The sequence below is a fragment of the Vipera berus genome (assembly GCF_964194415.1).
Source record: "Vipera berus genome assembly, chromosome: 5".
Taxonomy (NCBI): domain Eukaryota; kingdom Metazoa; phylum Chordata; class Lepidosauria; order Squamata; family Viperidae; genus Vipera; species Vipera berus.
Window position 1 is genome coordinate 57,490,081 of NC_138207.1, and position 24,761 is coordinate 57,514,841.

At 36.5% G+C, this 24,761-nt stretch overlaps 1 protein-coding gene across 1 annotated transcript in view; it reads right to left on the reverse strand.

Moving 5' to 3' along the window:
- Nucleotides 1–2,449: 2,449 nt before the first annotated feature.
- Nucleotides 2,450–24,761, reverse strand: part of PDZD8 (PDZ domain containing 8) — a 41,032-nt gene continuing 18,720 nt past the window's right edge. Inside the window, exons 4-5 of the mRNA XM_081329378.1 lie at nt 8,221–8,383; nt 2,450–6,971 (exon numbers count right to left, since the gene is read on the reverse strand). Of these exons, the coding sequence (XP_081185504.1) occupies nt 4,660–6,971; nt 8,221–8,383 (2,475 nt within the window). The 3' untranslated portion in view covers nt 2,450–4,659. The remainder of the gene's footprint in view (nt 6,972–8,220; nt 8,384–24,761) is intronic.

Consider the following 24,761-nt stretch of genomic DNA (forward strand, 5'->3'; position numbering starts at 1 on the left):
ATGGGAGGCAGGTAACATTCTGGTTCTTAATACATAATGGTCTGTCTATATTGCAACCTATTGACTCCTGTAACAGTGTTCTCTCAGTTGACATGAGCCTGTGGATTATGGCCTTAGTTGTGAAAATAAAAAAAACCAAGAAATGTAAGACCATGTAAGTATCAAACATTTATGTAGTGTTGTATACATAACACCCTGTTTGTAGACTTGATCTCTGTGCCTTTTCTAATGTATCAGCAAATGGTTTGTATTTAAAACAGACACTTTATAGTTTTGTAAAACGTGTGTGTGTGTCATTTCCATGTATAAAACATATATTTTGGTCAAGTTTTGGAAATGCTTTAGATGAATTGTTATTGTTCTGTTATACAGAAAATAAGAATGGAATGTTATTTTGTGAAAGAAATAAAAGGCAACAATGTAGTATTTCACTGCTGTTAATGTGCCAATTAGTCCAGAAAGGTAAGACACCAAATCTTCATCTCCTTTCCCCACTGCTATGACAGTTCTCAAAATGACTGTGCTGAATTTCAGAGAAAATGCTTTAAATCCCGTTGGCCCTTGTGAACTAGAGTGCATAGTCTTTTCAAATTGTTCTATAAATTGAAGAGTAAACAGCTGCCCTCAGGTAAGGATTATTTTTTTTATCTTAGATACAATTAAATAGGTATCTCTGTATAAATATATGTATAGGCAAGGGGAAAAAAATGTATGGAAAGAGAGGCACTTGACGATTCCCCTAATCTCTCACCCACTTGCAGAATTCTTCCGCTAAACTCAAATGTTGGGCAGATAGAGATGCTCTGTATCCACAACTCTTCAACAGACTACCTAAATTATGGATAGGAAGCTTTAAACAACAAAACACCATTGTGAAATAATAAGAGTTTCAGACATCGTTATTCTCTCATGGTTGCCCTTCTTACAATAAGTGGTGCTGGAGATTTCTGGATCAGAACATTGTGAGACAAATTTGAATTATTCAGTTTTCTTCCTCTTACTATAATAAACTAATAGGTTGAGGTGCTATTGCAATTAATTTATTCTAATCCATTTTACTTTTGGCACTTGGCTGTAAGAATCAAATCAAATCAACAAATTGTACCACATTTATTTTAGTGGTACCTTTATTACAGAGAAAAGTATTTATCTTAATCTGTATTTGGCTTCAATGCAGCACATTATTTCAAAAAGTTACTTTGCATATCTAAATGTATTGTGCTGAATTTACCAATTCCTCTACAAAATTGATTTTTATATTTATCTACTTACTGATATTGTTTTTCCTTGTATATTTTTCAAAATAGATTGATTTTCCTGATGTCTTTTTTCATAATACATTTTTAATATATATATATTTTAAATATATATATTTCCTTAATGCTACCATACTATTATTTTGCTGCCATTCTCACGCAATGGTTACAACATTGCACTATATTTAACTTAACATTATACAATCATCATGGAGTACTGATACTCAAATTTTCATGCCTCTTTCATAAACAAGTAACTATTATATGATGTTAGCTTAGTAAACCTAATATCTAGTATTTCTGTCATTGTATTCTGATCATATATATAATAAACATGCTAATAAGCATGCTTAGAAGTAACATGTTTTCAGATAATGGTTATCTGTCGAAAGTCATACTGATAATCTTAGAGAATAACACAAGTTTTCATATTTAAGCATTCCAAACTGCTTCTATGAGATTTTGATATTGAATATAATCCATAGTACTATATTTGGTCTTAGACTGCTATAACCTCAAGGAGTTGCAACACACAGTATGTTTAAGTATTCTGTTATTAGAAGTTTAATACGAAAACCATTATGAAAATACAAAAAAAAACCTAGTGCACACACTTGTAAATAAATTTAATCTTCCCAAGATGTTTTAATTTACAATTTTAATTTCCTCCTATTTATCAAGAATTTCTCAATCAAAGAATAAGTACTTCTCAACCTTAAATCTTCTGTTATAGAAAGTATTGCAAATGAAGAGAAGCTCCTTAGAAAATATGCTATTAGAAAGTCAACTACCTACTGTATGTAACTGGGCAATCTCATTCTCTATTTGGTGCATTAGCCTTTCCCAATGTAGAGGCCTCTGATTACAGACAAGGCTAACTGACTCTGATGAGAATTGAAATGAAAAATATTGGGCAGGAATCAGGAGAGGAAAGGGTCCACAAAAGATTCAATTGTGGGTGGGTAGGGTAGGTGTGTTCCTAACTCTACCTAGGCCTAAGAAAGAATGTAGCATCATTACAGATAAACAGGCCTTTTGTCTGTCATCCGCAACCCTTCCACGAAAGTTTTACTGAATAAAGAAACATTGGAAGCCATTGTTCTAGAAAATAGCATAGCATGGAATAAATAAACCTATGGCTATGTGCCAAAATACTCTTTAAATATCTAACAGGTTATAACAAAGAAACAGAATTTATTTAAAAACTTTTATTAAAGCTTGTTTTCATGATAAAATCATCTGACAATCATCTCAGGCAGATTTCCATAAATATATGTTAGTGTCAAGTAATAACATACCACCACATCAAGATAGTCTTGGATCCAGTGGTATTTATTATTTTCAGCTGTGTATAGTAAAGCAGAGAAGCAAAAGATATAAAAGGAATGTATCAATAGTTTTTAAAAACAGTAATTATTATAATTCTATGCTTTATATGTTTTTCTTGATGCTACCTTACTATTATTTTGCTGCCATTCTCACGCAACGGTTAGAATATTGCACTATATTTAACTTACATTATACAATCATCATAGTGGAGTACTGATACTCAACTTTTCATGCCTCTTTCATAAAAAGGTAACTATTATATGATGTTAGCTTAGTAAACCTAGTATCTGTAGTATTTGTGTCATTGTATTCTGATCTGCGTTAGTATCTGGACAGAAACTAAAGGGAAAATGTCTTAGTTTATACAAACTTTTAAGTTGATGATTTCTGAAAGATAATATTCCTTGAATATAATGTTGATTGAATATTATTGGTTCATTCGGGAAAATACCTAAAATTGTTTTACCTTTTTTTTAAAAAAATATGGATTATGTGAATTTGGTAGCTGTTCTGTTGAACTATTTTACTTTTTTATTGTCAGGACAAGTTGTAAAGTTAAAAATGTTAGGATGTTGTTCACTCCCATTATAATAGCAAAAAGTTTCTACACAGTAGCATAAGCGGTTGCTTGTTAGTCAAGTAGGAGTAATGCAGAATGCTATCATTTTATTTAGTTTTACAAAATTATTTCATAACACAATGCCAAAAATGATAAGCACATAAAAATAAAACATTAAGAAATATGGGTGTGAAACATTAAGATAACCCTAACTAACAATCCTCATCTCGGATCAATTGATTTTTAGTGTTGTTGGGCTTAGGATTCAATGGGTGGGTGAGGGCTACAGGGGGCAATCTTAAGTTGCTGAGCATGTCTTTTTTATTTTTTTGTCACCAGAACTATTGGAGAATAAATCAATTTAGTGTTAAGGTTACCATTTAAATTTTCTCATGGGTGCTTAACGTTATTACATTACAGAAGAGTATGTTCTATGAAACTTCCATCTAGTTACAGGAACAAAGAAAAACCTGTGGCACATTCTCAATACATTTCTATAAAATATGTGTATAGGGAAAAAGTAATGCCTATGGTGTTTTTGAGTAGGGAAATTAGAACCTGATGACAGTTGTTCCAGTGATATGTGCTTCAAAGGTCTTCCCTGCTAAAGATTCTAATAAATTCACAGACGGAAAAAGTAAAATGTAAATTGCCTTTTCAAAAATTCAGGCTTCTCTGTGAAAGAAAAACAGAGAAACCAGACATTGGAATACTAATGTTACCAAATAACTGGAAATAAAGGCATGTCATCTATAATGCATCATTGGCAAAAAAAACAACAACCCAAAACACCTGAAACTTAACAATCCCCTTTCCAAAATATACTGAATAAGCAAATGGCAAAGTATAACAAAAATCTTCAAAAACTGGCCCATCAGCAGCTGCTGCAGTAGTTCTAATTTGAACACAAACTAAAAATGCAAAGCTTTAAAACTGAATAATGAAAGGAACAACCCCCCCCCCGCCCCAAACAGAAACTGTGCAAAGCATTTCAAAGGCAATTCAGGAAGTGTGTTGGTGTGAGCAAAGGCCTCTTTCTTGAAACAAGAGAGGCAGCCGTGCAGTTTAGAAGACAACATTGCCATTGAGACTGCCAGAAAGTAAGCTGGGTGTGAACATGTCTGTGGAGATGACTCCAGAAAGCCCTCAAAAGAGGTGTTAAGTCTCGTGGAGGAAGTGGCTGCTTCACTCATTCCAACAAAACATTGTTTTGTTTGTTTTTTTGCAATTCATCCTGATATATTTTTAGAAATACATTTTAGAAAAAAGTTCAAATAAATTAAAAATCATCTAGTATAAAGTCCCAAAGTGTTATTTAAACATAACATGGTTCAACCAAATAAAATCATATTGTACCTGGAAATAAAAGCCATTTCCTTACATGGGTTTGAAAATAATGGAGAAGCAGCTTGTATATATTATCTCAGTGTTTTAATTACAATTTTGAAGTATCTGATGTAGTTTTAAGTGCAAAGTGTTCCCCAGTTTATCATCTGCAAGACCAACTGGGCTATATCAGTCTACAGGTGCATTCTGGGATTCAAGTCTCTCTTCTTCTTTTAGGAGGGTTTCAAGTACTGGTGCCATGACTAAAGCGGCCTCATCTTCATTATCTGTTTCTTCCACTAAGTTGTTGTCCTCTTCATCTTTATCCTCTTTTCTAGATCCAGGTTCTAAAGCAGTATTTTCTAAAGCTTCTATGTCTTCAATGCCAGCTTTATAATGAATCGTGAGGAGTGTCAGGGCTTGCAACCTCTCACCTGATTTAGCCAACGCAGCAGCCAACAGCCTTTTTTTCCTTGCATCCGTTGCTTCTCTCTTTTCTCTAATTAAGGAATTGTTGCTCTCCAGTTCCTGGTCTATTTCATATTGAAGTTTTTCCAACATAATTTCTAATTTCTGGATTCTTTCTTCTGTAGGTAAACTTCTATAAAGGTCTCGGCCAATTTCTTTCACGGCAATGAAAACGCTGTCATCAAGTCCTCCTTCCTTCCTTGGCAACTTAATCCCCGGAGTGGATACTTGCTTGGAAGGGCTACTAGGGCCACCAGTCTCTGTATCGCTACCTTCATTATCAGAAGGATGTGGGGTCTGCTTCGGTGAAGGTTCTATCACTTCAGGTCCTTGCTCATTAATACGAACTTTAGGAACTTGACGAAGGTTTAAGAATCGGCTGCTCGTATTAAGAAGGTGTCTTGTTAGACCTGTTGCTTTATTTGCAGTTTTCAGTTCTGAATCAACACGAGATCCTGGTGTGGACTGAGAATCTTGGTTTTCAAATTTCAAAGTGTGTAAAACCCGTTCCAGCCGTCTTGTGGCTCCTAAACAGAAGGGAGCATCTGTCAGACACTTTTCTTGACATTTTTTGTGGCAAACATATGCACAAACCACACACTGCGATGCTGCTTTTGTCCAAACTTTCTTTTTGCAGTAGTCACACCAAGTTGGATTTTGAAACTGAGTATCTTGGAAATTGTGCCTATTTTCAGTGTAAGTAATTTGTCCAAAGTAAGGATCATCTTTTGAAAGAATAGGAGCTATTGCTTCTTCTGAAATATTTTCTTTCTCTTTTTCCAACAGAAAACTTGAGTCTTCAGGTTCACCCTCTTTTAAATATTTAAAATGTATAGTGACATCACCATAACAAAACTTTTCATTGAAACCTTTGTGTGAGATAAAACTACGCAATGCTGTTCTAGTTACTGCAGCTTTAGGTGCAGGGGGATTTAGTCGAAATAGCCTAATGAATTCCATGGAGGATGTAGCTATGCAATCTAAAGCTACATCTTCAAGTTTTACACTTTCATATCCCAAACAAACCAGCCCACCTACTTTGAAAGGGTCTCTACACCAAATACCAATATTTAGGTATGTATGTTCTTTTCCTACTTCAAATATGTAGGAAGAGCCTTTTGTCCTTGCCCATTTACCTGCTCGATTACGGTAAGGAATTTCTGGTGATTCCCATGAATTATGGTTTTCTACTGCCTTAGCAGGCAGTGAACAATGTGAATACTCTGATATGTCTTTATGTAGTTCTGATTTGTTTGTAACAGATTTACTGATAGGTACTTTAATAGTCTGTTGAGATTCTGTATTTTCTTTTAATGTTTCTGATTTATTTGTAATTGTTCTAAAACTCTGTGAAATTTCTAAAGGCTCCTTAGCAATTGGTTTGGATCCTGCAGATTCTTCTCCTAGATCAATAATTTTGATTACCTTTTCTGAATTCTTGTCTCCATTACTGGCAGGAAGAGGGAGCTTGTCCACTTTCTCAGAAGATAAATCGCCAGTTTCTAATTTATTTTGAACTTCACTAGAAACTGTTGACACTTTAATCTGTGGTCTGGGAGGTACAGGTGGTTTGGTTATATTTAACTGTGGCTGTTTGTTTGTCTGCTGACTTATATCCAGGTTCTCAGGTGTTTTGTGTATTGCTTGTTTGGATGTCTCTTTGAAAATTACCCTTGAAGATGCCTGATGACTTCCTAGATGTAACTTGCGATTTAACACTGGAGATAGAGTTCCAGGTGGTTTACCAGCAAGTGAACTTGGCATGTGCTTGGGACTGCTTGAAGAATCATCTTTGAATTCACTTGACTTTAGTGCATTTGCCAGGTCTTCAAATTCTATATCTAATTCTTTGTTTTCTATTTCATTCAGCAAATAGTCATCTGAAAATGCTGAATCTTCCAACTGCGAAATATTATCTTGGGTTAATGAAGTCTGCTGACTATAGCCAACTGGTCTCTCATAATATATGGTGACTCTTTCACCAGCCTGTTTGATAAGTTTTAACACTTGTGCTGTTGATGTAATCCTGACTCCTATTAAAAAACAGAAAAGAAAGCAATAAAGATTAGTATTTTCTGAAGCAACTGATAAATACCTAAACCGAGAATGTTGCCCAGTCAAGGAGAAGCCATGCAATCCTTTTCCCTTCCATACAGAAATTGGGACTGTCCTATGAATTTATTCCTCATCAACATTATTAATACATGTAGTAATGTAAAAAGGAAGTAGAGCAATGACCATCTGCATTATAACAACAAAAATCCTATTTAGATTAAGACTGATGATGGAGGGAAGGCCAGTCTTGGTGTAGTGGTTAAGGCACCAGGCTAGAAACTGGAAGATCTGAGTTCTAGATACCTCAAGCACAAAGCCAAATGAGCAATTTTGGGCCAGTCTGTCAGAATCCATTGATATCACATTCATAAATGTATGGTTAAAATATTGTGCCTACCGGGATTCTGCCATACTGGTAGAAGGAGGGGGGGATTGTTTATTCAGTCTGTCTGTAGCTGCTTTCAAAGAACCTTTGATCTGGGGGAGCAAAGGGGGGGAAATGATCTTTTCCTTTTGGACAACTCGGCTCCCAAGAGTCCTTATTTCCTAAGATGTGAATTTGGGGTGGGTCCTGACACAGTCACTCATTCTCAGCCTTAGTAAGGAGGAAACGGCAAAGTGTTTCCAAAAATGTTGCCAAGAAAACTGCAGGAATTTGTCCAGGCAGTTGCCAGGAATTCTGACTGGAAAGCACAAAGCAAACCAATCAGATGATGGAGGGGTAAATAATAATGGCAATAATAGGTATCATATTCCCAAGTTTAATTCTTCTGTACCAAAAAAATTGTACATAAATAGTGACCTAGGCACTCAATTGTTTGTATCTCTTCTACTGAATGAAAACCATTTCCGCAGCAGCTGCCAAGGTTGATACCAAATACTGATGTTTTTCTGAAATATTTATATCTTTTCTTTCTTCAAATATAATGCCCTTTCAGGGTTGAGAAAAATATATCTAAAAGCATAACAAGTATTTTTATTCTAAAAACTACACTAATTATAGCATGCACCTGAAAACAAGTTATGATATTGTTTTATTAGGGCGCTATTGCCCTCAATATAATAAAACTGTTTACGATTTTGCTTGGTTATGACTAATAAAGGATGGATGAAACTTTTTAATACATTTCCCAATAATATCATTTGTTATACCTTCTGAGCAGTTCCCAAGTTACATATAACTTAGCAAATGTTATTAAGCTTAGTTCATGTAGTTTCACTGCATACCTCCAATAGATAATAGCCTGTCGCCTCTCTGGAGATCAGCAGTAGCAGCAGCAGAGTTTGGTGTAACCGTTTCAATAACAACGTGACCTGTTTCTCCTTCCTTAGCCTGTATTTGACGCAGTGTCAGTCCAATACTTGGTGAATTTCCTTTTATGAGTTCTGCCTGTGGGGGGAAAAATGGAAAATAATTTTCATTGTTAATATTAGGCTCTATAATTCATAAAATTAAATGTTTTTCTGCTAGCATCTTGTGCAAAATTGTACTTGAGAGAGATAAAGGTGTATATCATATAAGTACTATGCTTTAAGGGGAAATGGGTTTATAAAACACAGTACACTTCACAGGTCAATACTAATTATTTCAAACAGAATATTTATTATACTTTGTATCTTATTATCCAAATAGTGCTTAAAAAGATCTTTTCTACTCAAATCAGATATTATTAATACAATACTTTTTAAAAAATTATTTGAAGAATAATCTGTAATTTACAGCATACTCCCATTTAGCAAGAAGAAATGTAATTCATGACATCAACTAAACTAATTCATAACAAAAAAACCAGAATTATGAAAATTCTATAACCTTTATATTTTCTATTCCAAATCAAGTTGTTTTCTTACTCCAAAATTATTTACTTTCTTTGATATAAAAGCAAGCATTTTTAATATGTCGGTATGCTTTATAAATGCAACCTCAAATTGGGAAAAATTAATACTGTTAGCTAAATAGCTGGCCTATAGGATAATTTTGTGTTATATTATTTACGGTATATGTTGTTTGTTCACACCACCTTCATTCATATTTATCACATCTTTTTCTTTTCGCTATGTTCCACAGGCATAAAGCATATTACTTTTCTTTTCTGTATTAATATATGCTCTACCATTTACTTCTCTTACATTCCAAGTTCCAATTTTCTACATACCATGATGGATACCAGATGGTCCTGGAAAAAATATATCATAGCTGCCCATTATGGTTTTGAGGAAAATTGAGGGTTTCAAACAATGCTTTTTAGCAAGAGAGAAACAGATCAGCTTATCAATCATAGCTGATACCACTTTGCTGTTAACAATAAATATAGTAGTGGTCAGTTCTGGAACATTATGGCCAGTGCGCCACAAGTATAACTAAAACCCAGTTTGATCCCACACATATTCACACTACTCTATGCAAACAAGAAACTCTACTTTGGAGACAACCTTGTGAACCTACAAGCTGTTGGCCATTGGTAATTATAAGAAACATACCATATAATAATAGTTTCAGAATTCTCAAATCTTTGGAAATATTCTCTTCTTACAGTACTGCCCTTCTGAAATCTTAATTATGCAATGAAACATTAATTCAGTTTTGCACTTTGCATCCAACTTAATGGCATCATCATTAAATTATTTCATGGCATTTGGATCAAATTCCAGAAATTCTGAGTGTCAAGTTGTTCACATTTCTCACAGTAAGAGATTTTAATTAATCTCACTTAATGAAGTTGCCATCACTTTTCTTCAGATATCACCGTAGTTTTTTCCCTGTGACTGCCCTACCTAAAACCAAGGTTCATTTGAAAATAGAGTTGTTCTCAGAAGTCCCTGCCACATCCCTGGCTCCAACAAGAAATAAGCCGTTGAGTTCACAGGTGGTTGATTTATTCACAGAATGCTCTGGCATGCGGTATCGAAAGAAACAGCAAAGTTAGCACTGGGAGCAATTGCCTCCCAGCGCTCTAAATACATATCTCCCGACTGGCGCCACCCCCACCCACCTAGCCAGCATCCAGCTTTTCAACGCTTCTTCGTGGCGGTCAGGTGTTTGGCGCAACGGCTGCGGAGCCAACGCCCACTTAGCTGCGCTCCGTAGGGTCCCCCTTCCAGCATCCAGGTAACGGGGGAGGGAAAAGGCTGTCGCTGCCGCCTCTGTTGCTGGTCTCCAGATGCATCGAAATGATGGTCTTGTCCCCTCCTCCCCCCCTCCTGTTAGTGGCAAGCCCACAGACGCTTGACAGTTGTTACAGAGACAACAAAACAGATATATCTTCACAACATACCACTTTCTTATTGATAACTACTTGCTCAGACTTTTGCTTAGAGCAGAACATTTCAAGCTTAAGATTGAATTGTTGTCCCTCAGAATATGTCTATTCTGATGATGTACTGCTACAAAGGGACATCTAACTTCTGTCTGCATACATATTCTGAAACAATGAATTCTGTTAATTTTAAACAAATCACAGCAGTTGGTTCAAGTCCACAGTGAATAAAAGGTAAAAGTTAAAATAAATGTAGAACATAATTATTAACTTTACTAATAGCAGCTAAAATACACAATAATAGTAATCAGAAGTGCTATCAACCGATATCGTAAAATATGGGGATCAGTACTGCTTATAAAATCATCTATTTGATTATCAATTCGCTTGTCAACTATAAAAGATTTTTAAGTTTTATAAATTGTCTTGAAAGAGCAAAGTGATTGAACACATGGAAAAATCTATTTTCTGAGAATTTCCAGAATCTTTTCCAGTTGGAAAACAGATGTTCAATATGAACGCTATATATTTGCCTAACATTTTAGAAACATTGATGTAAAATTCCAGTGTCAGAATCTGATTGAAATTTTTAACAAATGGCCCTAATTTTCTCCTAATTATTTCAGCATACTTGCAATAACATACACTTGAACCTCCCAGAGCCCCTCCTTGGGTGATCTAGTAACATGAAATATAAAAAAATAAATAAAAACACAGAAATAATTAGTTTCTGTGGCTAGCAAGTAAACCTATCAGCAATTAGCACAAATTGCCCAGGTATTCCAAGTAAGCTACAATTACCAAACCAGAAAAGAGAAGACACAAACTGCAAAAAGAATATAAGAGGCTGTATGAATTAGGTTGGCTTTTTAAAAAGACCATAAGCTTTTTACACAATTCTGCAGCTCTTTCATCAAAGAGAACAATTTAGCCAGTGTGATTCCTGCTGAATATGTCTTATTCTCTGACTTTTAATCTTTGCTAATTGTAGCTGGGATGCTATCTCAGACCTGGAAGAAAATTATTTTTACAATTTTCACCCTCCTCATATACAGTGATAGGGGGAAAAAAATCCTCTAATTTGGCATTTGAGCACAGAAAATTCTGAAAACTAAACTGACTTCTCAGATAGTAGATATAGTCTTTAAGGAAAAGCAAATTATAAAAAATAAGTTGTTTTATAATATTGCTCAAAGAACCTATTTTGTTATGAGGAGTATTTAATCATAATTTAATTTAATACAGCTAGGTCATTGTTATTTGTCTTTCAAATAGTTGAAATAGGGGTGGGCGTGGACAGGGGGCACAGTTTTGTGCTGGTTCACCTCCTTCCTCTGAGGCCGGTCTCAATTGGTGAACAGGGAGCAAGAGGTCCAGTTCATGGCCTCTCTTTTATGGGGTGCCATAGGGCATGTTGCTCTCTGCACATCTTTTTAACATCTACACGAAACCTCTTAGTGAGAACATCTGTCAACATTAGATGAGGTATCACCAATATGGTGATGCTACCATCTCTGTCCCAGGGCAAGTGAGTGATGTCCTTTTGTGCTGCCTGGAGGCGGTGGGGATCTGGATGGGGAACAACAGACTTCAACTTTTTATTCTTAAATTAATTCTGATTTGGGGTCGCGATGGGTCGGACACGACTTCGCAGCTAACAACAACAACAAAATGTTTATTGATTAAAAGATATACTACCACAGCTGATTTGAGAGTACCTTAGGAATGACAGGGTGTTTAAGTACTTTCTTCCGATAGAGGAAAGATCAACACTTGGAGGGGGAAATCTGATGCTGGAAACAGCTCCTCCCCATGTCACTAGTTGAAAAATCTCCAAATTTTTTGTCTCAAAAAATTTGGAGTTCTAGAGGTTCTAGAGTTTTTAGAGAAGCATGTTCTGGAACAGATTCTGCACAGTCCAAGGATACAGAGTACAATCTGTTCAATGTCTTGTGGACATTTCCCTAATAGAAGTTAAGGAGTTAAATGGCATTTAAATATGTAAAAGAATGGCATTTAAATATGACAAGAAACATTTGCTTTTGCTTTTACAGTAATTTATCTTTCATGTGAGCTTTCCCAAGATCACAGAAAAGCTGAGAGGATTAAGGCCACTGTTAACATTCGGAAAAGTGGGCCTACTTTATTTCTTGCTTATAAACTGAAAGAGTTCTGTACTACTTTATCATTTTAAGATCACTCAGTTGGGTCAGTTACACTGTATGTATAAGAAACTTATTTCTTACTGAAGAAATTTGTTAATCTCCAAATGTCAACAGAAAATCATGGAAAATAAACCTCTTTTTTCATCACTGAACTCTTGCTGTTCATATCCTGTGACCTATATTTTTTAATATCCTCTAAACAGCAGAGTGGCAAAATAATTAAACGTGAAAAGATTCTACAATGTGTTGGCATTTAAATTAATTGACAAACAAAAAGAGATTGAATTGGGTTTCTGAGCTATTAAAATTAAGCAATGTGGATTAGATACTTATTTTTTAAAATAACTTTAATTTATGAATTAGTTAATATGATAAATTTTCTTCGATGGTTATATATTATACCAGAGAATTGGAAATGACGAGACTGTGTTAAAGAACTAGGGATTTTAAAATTGCATTTAATCCTGCTACTTGATAGCTTGCCAATTGGCAGAAACAAAACAATTCTCCCCATGATACTTCTCTTTCTAGGCACACTGAATTAGTATTCTAGATACTGCAAAAATCTTTAGATAGAAAATAATATAAAATGAAAAGTGAGGTTCTGTGACCTTTACACATTGGGTAAAAATATCCATAAAGTGATTTTTACTTTTGCTTAAACTGATGCAAACCAATATGAAGGAAATACCCCTGCAAGTTCACATTTTATGGCTTATGATGAATGAAACAATGAATTACAGGTAATCCTCAACTTACAACCATGATTGCAACTTTCTGTTGCTAAGTGAAACAGTTATTAAGCGACTTTTGCCCCATTTTCTGACCTTTCTTGACGCTGTTGTTAAGTGAATCACTGCAGTTGTTAAGTCAGTAACACAGTTGTTAAGTGAATCTGACCTCCCCATTGACTTTGCATGCCAGAAGATCGCAAAAGGTGATCACTTGACCCCAGGACACTGCAACAGTCATAAATATGAACCAGTCGCCAAGCATCTGAAGTTTAATTACGTGACCATGGGGATGCTGCAACAGTTGTGTGAAAAAACGGTTGTAAGTTACTTTTTTCAGTGCCTTTGTAACTCTGAATGGTCACTAAATGAACGTTTGTAAGTCGAGGACTACTGTACTGATCTCAGTTGATCTTTTATTTTAATGTTTTGGCTATTTTTTTTTATATACAGACATCTCTCCCCAAATATCTTCATGCCTCTTCTCTTTTCTAATTTTAGCTTCATGCTTTACTCAGCTTTTACCTTCTCTCCTGAACGATATTTCAGTTAGCTGAGGAAATTAGAAGCTGATAATAAGTAGGGGGTGATGTGGCTTCTCGCGATATTTGTTTTTTTTAATCTTTTGCCTCTAGAAACATATAAAATTAAATGTACCCAACTGTGAGCATTTAAACAAACTCCAGACAAAAGGCAAACATTTGTTATTCGTTAGGAGTTGTTTGAAAAAGCTCTTGGAGGGGTCAACAGGCATCTATTGACAACTGGTTCTGTTGAGCAGGGATGTGTATGAAAACCTGAAGAATAGCTGTTGCTGGGAGAGGCTGTTTACCTGGTACATTTACCCTTCTCTTTTCTTTGTTTCCCAGCTACTGCATTTCCTCTCATTTGCCTGTTTTATCCCACTTTTTCTCTTTCTCTTTCTCTTCCCTTTTCACCCCACATCTATCCTAATCTTTTTGTTTTCCTTTTTCTTACCTTGCAGAAATATTTGTTTGCTTGTTTATTAAATCTATATGCCACCCATCTCACTGTCCCAAATGACTCTGGGAGGCTTACAATATACAAGAATATACAACAGAAAGAAGGAAGAAGTGGATCTTTGTATTTGTGCATGTGACAGGGACATGTATAAGAGAGAGAATAAATAGCATTATACAAATGAGAATCTATTTTTTTAAATACACTATCATTTTATAGGGCAATTCATTTTATCTCATAATTATTTTGTATATGTGAATAAAAGGCACTGAATAAATTGAAACACGGACATGGCAGAAACATGCATGATATACGCAGATATAAGGGCACAAAGAAAGATTTTGCCTAGGATTGCGGGCAAATTTCGGGAAGTACAGGCTTGTATATTAGTTAGGATTTTAAATTAATCACCAGACTCTCTCACACTCAATATTTTTAAGAGAAAAACATGAGTTGGTTTGGCTTCGTCCATGCTACCGTGTAATTCTTAAAGATTAATCTCCACTCTTTTCTGTATCCCCAGAATGATAAAAATATATAAATTCCTGTTCTCAGGTGAGAGTATTTCTATTTTATATCAAGTACAGATGATTCTTTAAAAGCTAAATTTGTATTTGTAATTGTCTCAAGCAGCAGTTATCAAATATAACATCTCTGCCTCCAAACACATTGCAGCTTCTGAGTTTTAAGGCTGTCAATTGTACCATGCAAAAAGGACCATCAATTACATTATGACTATAGATCAAGCCTAATTTAATTATTGTCTAATTGAACAACTAGCTTCATAGTTAAGCAACTTTTATTCTGGTTAGCTCTGAGACATGCATACACCTTTTAAAGTAAGAGTCATCTGGAGATGAGATGATATTCATATCCTGACAAAACCTTCCTCTAATATTCATTGCTCTACATTCCCCCTTTACACAAATAAAGTTGTCTAGATTTTTAAAAATCCTATACAAAATACTTATAGGAAAAGATTATAGACCAGTGATCACATGACTTCCAGCAAAAACAAACGAAGTGTAAACCCATCCTACACTAATGTTTTCAAGCCTTTCAGATCATCATCAGTGGGAAATTGTATGGATCTCAAAGGGACCTCATTTCAGAGGGTAAGCAGTGCTATACAGGCATACTTCCTGGATCTTGAAATGTAACACTGTTTAATCAAAGGGAATGAAAGTGCATTTATTCAGTTAGAACACCCTGGACAGGCAAAAACAGTGGAAGACAGGTGCTCCATTCAAATAATTGCGCTCTATGCTAGATAGGGGTTTATAGGTAACCAGCACCTTGAAACACACCCAGAAGAAGACTGTCAATCAATGCAACCCACGAAGTAGCAGAGTCATATGGGCATTACTGCTCATGTTGCTGCATTCTAGAACTGCGGGAGCTTCCAAGTGGTCTTCAAGGACAACCTCATGTAAAACACATTGTGATAATTGAGTCACAATGTGACAAGAGTACAAGTGACTGTTTACAATGAGTGTCAAATGAAGCAGGAAAGACCATAACTGGTGTTCCAAGTTGCACACTCTTCTGACTGAAGAAGTAACTCACCCAGAGAAGTAAAGATAATTCCTGGATCTGGGTGGTCTTAACTGCCACAGCATTAAATCTTGGTAGGATTGACTCAGAACTGGTTTCTCCCTGATCAATCCCACAAAGCCTCCAGGCACTGGGACAGAACCTTGACATCCTCACTTGGCCAGCCTAAGGTCAAAAGATATAACTAGGTATCAATCAGCATACGTATGGCACCGGACCCCACACTTGCAGATGACATCACCCAGAGGTTTCATGTAGATGTTAAGCAGGAGGACAATGCTTGTTGAGGGAGGGAGGGAAGGAAGAGATTGCTGATGCTTCCCACCAGTTCCCACAAGGAAACTCAATGGGCAATCCAGCAAGAAGTCAGCAGTTCCTCCTATTCCCACTGCTTTTTTGCCCACCAATGGTCATTCTGTTTCTCTCTTACGTAAAGAAACATCTCTGAAAAGATGACCCAATGAGGCATGGATTGTCTAGTTAGTATATACTGCTATTGTGGCAAGAAAATATACGTATAACAGAATACAACTACTACAATCATTGTAGTCAAGATAACAAAACAAGTTAAACATTTGATACTCAGACTGAAAAAACAGATCAACTTCAAATTTATATAAAGGATTATATGTTACATAACCCCCCAAGTTTCAAAACTATCCCCAGAATATTTACAAATATTGACTTTTAAAAGATTTTTTTTTCGTAAAAAGTGACATTTTCAAAAAGGCAGTTTCTTCCTCTTAATCTCAGTTCTTGTTTGACAGGATTAACAAGTGAAATGGCAGACTTTAGTAAGCACAGTAAATTGCTAACCATATGAGGCATTTAACAAAGGCTCACACATTATTAATTCACCATTACTTCAAATGAGACATGAGTTCTTAAAATAAGATGTCATATACTTGTTTCTAAGACACGGATAAACTTAACATTAATATCACATGTCAAGATTTAAGGTCTTTTAAGAATGAAATTAATGTCTTTTGAAAAAATGACATTTCATCAGAATTTTTATAAATTAGTGGTTAAGCTCTGAGGAACAACCCAGGAAACTATGCATTTTCTTCTCATGAGGCATGAAGCAGCAAAGTACAAGTGATTTTAACTGTGTACTTCAAACCCTGATATTTTTTCCTACAAAAATGTTCACTATTTTATATATTATTATTATTATTATTATTATTATTATTATTATTATTATTATTATTGTTGTTGTTGTTGTTGTTGTTGTTGTTGTTGTTGTTGTTATTGTTAATTGTCAATTCAATTCAATCTGGGACTGGTAAAAATTTAACAGTTCAGGTCCTGAGCAAGGACCTAAGAGCTGGCAATTCCGAGTAGGGTGGGGTTTTTTTTAATGCAAAGTCAGGATATTCAGGTCTAATAAGTTCCAAATTTACATTTATCTAGGCAGCCCTTTGGGTATTGCTCCAAGGGCTCCTATTACTATTGGTACAACCATTGATTTCTTCCTCCATGATTGCTCAATTTCAATTTGCAAATCACAATCACCTGGTATTGCATCATTATAATTATTGATCATTGCACAGTCAGCCAGATGTTCAGACTGGGTTTGGCATTTTTGTTTACCTATCGACTCCTTACCCTGGGATAGGTAGATCTGGATTTTTGATGCTGTTACAGATATGGAAGGTGTTCCCAGTAAAGCTGCCTTTTGCAATTGACTGATGGTGAATTTGTCAATTTGTCAATGCCGATGGTGTCCAAGTGGTGCTCCAGTTGTTTTGGGATTTCACCCAAGGTGCCTATTACTATTGGTACTACCCTTGCTTGCCTTTGCCACAGGAATTCTATTTCTATTTGTAGGTCTTTGTATTTTGTTATCTCCTCCAGTTCTTTCTCTTCTATTCTGCTGTCTCCAGGCACAGCCACATCTACTATCCACACTTTTTTTATCTTTCTGATCGACAAGTCTGGGGTATTAGTATTATTATTATTCAGTCCATGTAGAGTTTGTTTTTAAGTATACACAAGTCAGTGGGCTCCAAAACACATGTCCCTAGGCAACATACATATAACTACTCACTGCTCACCACTTCTCCACTCTTCCCCACTGCTACTACACTTCCTACTACTGCTCCTCAAATTACTTCCCCTTGTGAGTTCTATTACGGGGAAACAGTATGTATTTCTAGCTGCTTCAGGCTATTTTATTTCCACCTACACCTCCTACACAGCAATACTATTTCTCAGAACAACTTTTATAGCTAATGTTTTTGTGCTGGCTGGGGAGAGTGTTTAAAGAGGCAGGACAACAGCTGGCCATTTTCTAGGCAGCCTCCCCTCTCGCAACGTTCTTCATTTTATTTTCAAAATAAATTGGTGAGATCTGTTAAGCCAGGGGTGTCAAACTCAATTTCATTGAGGGCTGCATCAGCATTGCGGTTGCCCTCAGGGGGCCGGGTGGGTGTGGCCTACTGGGTGGGCGTGGCTAGAGTACGTATGGCCTACTGGGTGGGCGTGGCCAGCTCTACATCGTTCGCATGAAGGGTGCCTATGGGGGCCTGGGCAGGAGTGGGACAGATCTGAGGGTCTCTGGCAGGAGGAGGGTCTCTGGGCCAGGGCCAAGGCAGTGGGGGCCGTTCCCTCACTGTTTCCAGGATGGCGTCGCGGGCTGCATGAAACCACTTTGCAGGCCGGATCCAGCCCCCGGGCCTTGTGTTTGACATGTCTGTGTTAAGCGGATACAGATTGGCCCAAAGTAAACAATGGAGAAGGAATCTGAACTTGCCCAGCACCTTAATCTAACGCCTTAATCACAACTGTACAGGCTCTAGCATTATTAAAAATGATTGGGTACAATTTGCATATTTAGGTACAATCCCTTAAGTCTACAAAGCCAATATGAAATAAAGGTAAATGACAGCATGCAGATTACCCCGGGCCTTGTGTTTGACATGTCTGTGTTAAGCGGATACAGATTGGCCCAAAGTAAACAATGGAGAAGGAATCTGAACTTGCCCAGCACCTTAATCTAACGCCTTAATCACAACTGTACAGGCTCTAGCATTATTAAAAATGATTGGGTACAATTTGCATATTTAGGTACAATCCCTTAAGTCTACAAAGCCAATATGAAATAAAGGTAAATGACAGCATGCAGATTACTAGATTTATTTGCAGTTTAACGACCCTAGTTTATTAAGTTCATGTCTTTACTTTTAACCAATAACTGTGTAAAAATACAAAAATACAAATACAAAATAGAAATGGAGTATCCATAACAAAGGTAGGGAGCATCTCCAATACTTCCTGCTGAGTTCCCATCTCATTTGCTTTGTATATAGATCATCACTGGAAAAAGCAATTATGTTTGGAAGAGTTAGCAGTAAAAGAAAACAAGGCCACCAAAGAACATGATGGCTGGACACTATCAAAGCTACCACCAGTCAGAGCATAGAAAAACTCAAAAAAGTAGTATAAGATTGGAAGGTGTGGAGAGATCTGGCCTACAGAATCGCCAAGAGTTGGACACGGCTGAATGGATAACATCACCATAATCATCAAGATGATCTAGGAAATACTTTAGTCTGAACTCTGGAGAATAGTTGCCAATCAGTGTAGATCAGTGATGGCGAACCTTTTGGAGACCGAGTCCCCAAACTGCAACCCAAAACCCACTTATGTATCATTGGTTGCCGGATGGGTGTGGCCCATTGGGTGGGCATGGTAACAGCAGACTGGGTGGGACTGAAAAGTTCAATCAATCAATTCCAACTTTGCGAGATCTTTTTTTTCCTGCGAGAAGTTGAAATTGATTGATTGATTGAACCTTTTTTTTTTGCACATGGCGGCAAAGTGAAAAGGTTTTATAAAACCAAGCTGAAGGCCTAGGGCGATGGCACGCGTGCCCACAGAAAGGGCTCTGCGTGCCACCTGTGGCACCCGTGCCATAGATTCGCCACTACAGGTGTAGATTAAGTTCCCTAACACAGTGGTCAAGGGAAGTCCTCTGATTTTATGTTTAAAATTAAGTCTTAAGGACTCACTGGAAGACCCATCTACTTTCTGTCAGGAGAGAGAATCAAAGAGCTTTGTCCTCATTTCCAGTGACTTTGTTACTAACAGTAGTTACAAGACAGATACATTGAACAAGAATATTAGAGGGAAAGAAATGCAAATGAAATAGTGTATAGCTCCTGATCTAGACAAAACCTAGCCATGAAAGGGGGGGGGAAGAAGCACACTGATATTATATAGCAAACATGTTACAGTATATTTATTTCATTTTTATTAAATTTATATCATCAGCTTATATTAAACCAGGGACAGAAAATTACAAATGTGCTTGAAACAGATATGCACATATTGTCAACTGACATTTGAAGCAATATATTGGATAGGTTTAATAATCCTGAACCTCCTTTTACAATCAATTATGTACCAATATACTGTAGCTGATGTGATAAGATTAAAGTGTTACCACCGTTTATCACTGTGACTAAGCTGTCTAACTTATCTTCACTAATAAAGTAAAAAATGAAAATGCCAACCCAAAGTGGGCTAGTATTTTTCACAAAGAACTTGAGTGCACAAGGTAAAGGTTGTTACTCTCTATATTTCTAAACACATTTAAATATTTATATGAAATTACTGAACAGATCCAGACATTTTTAAACAATTGGTATCTGACAAAAGGTATTTCTATTCCAGGTTTGCCGTTAATATTATCTTGACTGCAATTTATTGATGTCAGTGAATTACACAAAATGTGAATATTTTAGATATGCAGTTTAAAGTTTAGCAATGCTGAAATTCCATTAGACAAGGTATCACCAATATGGTGATGATAGGGTTTTCCCCTGTCAATATGATATTCATCAGATGTTCCCAAACTACAGACTTTAACTTTTGCTCTGTATCAAATACTGTATTTCAAATTTTTTCAGCAGCATATGCTAAAAGTCAATAATAAAGGGTCAAATAGAGAAACAAGGAAATAAATGATTAAAATGAAGAGTATATAATAAGGATACTTATCTAATCAGCATGAAATATAAAATTCAACTTGGTAATAATGGTTATTGAAATTATATAGAAGCATTTTATTGTAGCCAAAAACTTTTGGATTAAACCATTAGCAAATCTGAGGGGTAAAACTCCCATCAGTATCTATTTGTTCACCAGTTCTTCAGTTATCTGAGAACCAAGAATTGGTCAAAATATATAGTTCATTTTTAGCAGAGCAAAAATTGTTTCCCCCCCCCTCCCCGCCAGTAAATTAAACTAGAACTAAGTAATCAATGTTTTTCACTACATTCAAATGTTCAAACTGGGTCTTTAATTTTTGTTGGATTAAAGAAATGTAGGAAGTGACATTTTACTATGCTTTTCTCCATTATTTCATTCGCTTACAGCTGAGGCTGTAAAAGGATGTTGTGAAAGGATTACCAGAAAATGTAGATTGTGCTCTGGCAAACTTATGAATTCTTTTAAAGATGGAGGACGGTAACTTCCAGAATTACTTTCATCTATCATTTTCTTGCCATTTCCCCCTTAATTTTCATTCTTTCTAAAAAAAATATATCAAACTAATTAACCTACAGGTAATCCCTGAGTTACGAGCGTTCACTTAACGCTTGTTCAAAGTTACGTGATGAGCTCCACCCCCAGTGCTTATGAGCAAGTCCCAAAATTATGAATATTGCAGCACGGCAGTTGTTCGCCCTTATGAGCGACCACAGTGGCTCTGCAACATTCACCCTGGTTATTCCCTCCCTCCCTCTCCAAACCCGTCCTGAGTCTCCATAAGCACCAGGCCTTCAGTACCCACCCTGCAAAGATTGAGATCCTTCGCTTTCTTGGCTGCTCCAGGCCTTCAGTGCGTTTGTAGAGAATGGGGGCCTAAAGTACTACTGATCTTGCGTTATCTCATGGTGTTTTAGGCCTCTGTCCCCTGCAACAGAGAACGGAACTGAAGCCGGGGGACACTTCATGTGCCTTCGGAGGCTGGATCGGGGTTCTGGAGGCCTTTTCAAGGGTGCTGCTGCATGGATCTGTGGCCACTGAATGCTTCCATTACCCCCCCCCCCCCGTAACCTGATCTGGGCTCCGGAGGCATTTTCCAGGCCAGATCAGGCCGGGGGGGGGGGCGGCAAAAGCATTCGTCGGCCACAAATCCTGGCAGCAATGGTCTGGAAAACGCCTCTGGAACCCAGATCGGGCCATGGGGGGGGGCTGCAGAAACATCCCCCAGCCTCAGATCTGGGCGGCAGGAGGAACTGCGGCAAAGAGGAGAAGGATCTTTTCCAGGTGAGTCCAGTGTGGGAGGGAGGGGGAAGCATGCGGTATCTTAGTGGGTCAGGGAGGCCTTGGGGACTTGTTCCATCACTAGGCCCCTCCATGGCCTTCCCCACCTTAAGACACCTCATGCGAGCAAGGGAGCGATCTTGTTCGACGAGATTCACTCTACAAGTTTTTGACTTACGAGTGGAATGAGCAGGCTCCATTACACTCATAACTCAAGGACTACCTGTATTTTAAATCATAACCATTAACAATATAACATGCTCTAAAAATAAACATCAAAAGAAAAAAGAAAAAAAATATAAATTTATATAAAATATAAATTTTTAAAAAATTCACTCCTCTGTAACATACAAAACTAATTCAAACAAGGATACACATTAACAATCCACCACTGTAATTTAGTGGGGAGTTCTATATTATAAAGCTCCTTTTGCCAACCGCTATGTTTGAAAATTCCACAGATCTTGACAGATTCCAAATATTAGAGGTATAGCCAAGAGGACTATATCCATGCACAGTCTTATTAACAATCTTACTGATATCATCTCCAAATGTGGCAATAATAGAACATGTCCAAACCATGAGCTAATTTTCAAGCTGTATCTTGGTGATAACAAGCAATATTATTAACCATTCACAAAGGTATCCAAAGTGCATGAAACATGTTTTTGTTTAATCTCATTTTCAGACCATAGGAAATTAATTTCATGTTATTTAAAACAAACTTCCATTCCTTTATCAGGATAGGTCGGGGGTAGGCAACAAATTCTGGGAATTGAAGTCCACGAGTCATAAAAGAGCCAAGGTTGCCTACCCCAAGATAGGACATTCAAATTAATTACTCCTGAGGTAAAATAAAAAATGGTATCAATTTCCTTCAACTATCTTTAACAAAAAAATTACTTGCATAGAAGCCACAGTTTGTTCCTCTGTAACAGGGGTGTCAAACTGCCGGCCCGTGGGCCAGACTCATCACACGGAAGGTGCATCCACCCCATTGCCAGCAACGGCAAAACTGTCCCGATATGTTGCGCGATGTCACGTGACGTCGCGAGTTTGACATGTCTGCTCTATAACATCCAGTCATTGTAAAATCTCAGAAACAGCAAGGCAATATGGAAAAACAGAACTAATCAGAAATGCTTGTATTAAATAAACTTCTAATAATAATTCTGGAAAGTCATTTTTAATTTTACAAAAAAATTTTTTTTAAAAAAATCCAAGGCTGAGTTGATCCAAATTAATATTATGAAAGGCTCAGTTTACTCAATAAATAGATTTACCCAGTATTTTTAACTAAAAGATTATACTATAATGTAAGATTTCCAGAAGTAAAAAGGAATGCTGATAACCTGGGAAAAGTTACTGAGGAGAGCAGAGCTCTGGCAAAGCAAAAGAAGTATTTATTGCCTTAGAAAGAAAGTCTATATTTGTTCTTTCAAAATTCCATTGTCTTAGTCCTGCCCCATTACCTCATACCCTAATGGCCTCAGTGACCTCATCAGGCACATGATGTATTTATATCCAATGAAATGCTTTACTGCTTTAGCCAATCACATGCATTCTATTGTCTGTAAAAATCTACAAAGGGGGTCTGTAACCCTTCCCTTCTTTAGGGTGATCTTTGCTTCCTCTGGTGTCAATACAGCAATTTATGCTTCAATGTAATATGGTGTCTGGTTTAATGAATCCCTTTTTAAAAAAATACTTGCTATTACAATTTCAATGGTTTTAATAATATCTAGCAAGTTGAGTGTAAAGAAAAACTGATTTCTGAAATTCCTTAATCCAGTTAATATCCAAAGCAAGGATAAATGCCCAGTGAAGTCTGAAAGTATGGAAAACAAAATTTATCTTTTCCAAAATTCGGACCTTAAAATGCTTTGCAGTCTCAACTCCTTCGATCCTACTGTATAATATCAGTTGAATTATTTTTAAATCCTGCATTGACCATCAAAGCCCCATGCAACAAATGATTTCCACTGAACATTTTGGACACTATGATGCCATCTTACAAGGTTGAAGAAAGTAATATAAGCTTTGCCAGCAGTATAAAATGGTGTTTTAAAATAGATTCCAGGTGGCAGTCATTATGATCTCTACGTGATTCATTACACAATTTTCTAATTGAAGAAATGTGATTATAGGACCATTTACCCTGTAAAGAGAAATAAATGCTTTGGGCAAGTTTAGCATTATGAAAGCTAGATTTGATTTTTATATTATTTTTTAATATGATGAAGTTGCTCACTTTTCTTTAGAATAATCAAATAAAGATTTCTGAAAAAGTAATTCTAGTTTAGTTTGGGCCGTGTCTGAATGTGTTTTAGCATAAGAGAATCACTGTTCCCCCTTTATTTCCTATGAAAGCTTATTCACAAAAGTATCAAATTTACAGTATATGGGGAGTATATCAAAAAAGTTATGATGAAAAAAACCTTTCTTGCTCTGATGAGAATAGTGCAAGAGCCTTGCTTCAAACAGGCCTTTCTGAGATTAAGTGGGAATCACCTGAAAGTTTATTACTCATGTAATCAAAAAAGGGGATAAGAATCAAGAACAGACTTCTTTAGAATGATTGGGGGTTACAACTGATGACAAGTTCAATATTCCTTGCTCCAGTGAAAGTGATGGCAACATTAAGACTTTCTCTGCTAAAATTCTTGTTTGTCATACAATTGGTATCCAACTCAAATTACTTATTTAACTTTGCTTATATGAACAGAAATAGTAAGTGACAGAATAAAGTAGGGTTTCCAATTGGTGTTTTCTGACAAGGGCAGTGATATTGTGGAAGATATACTAAG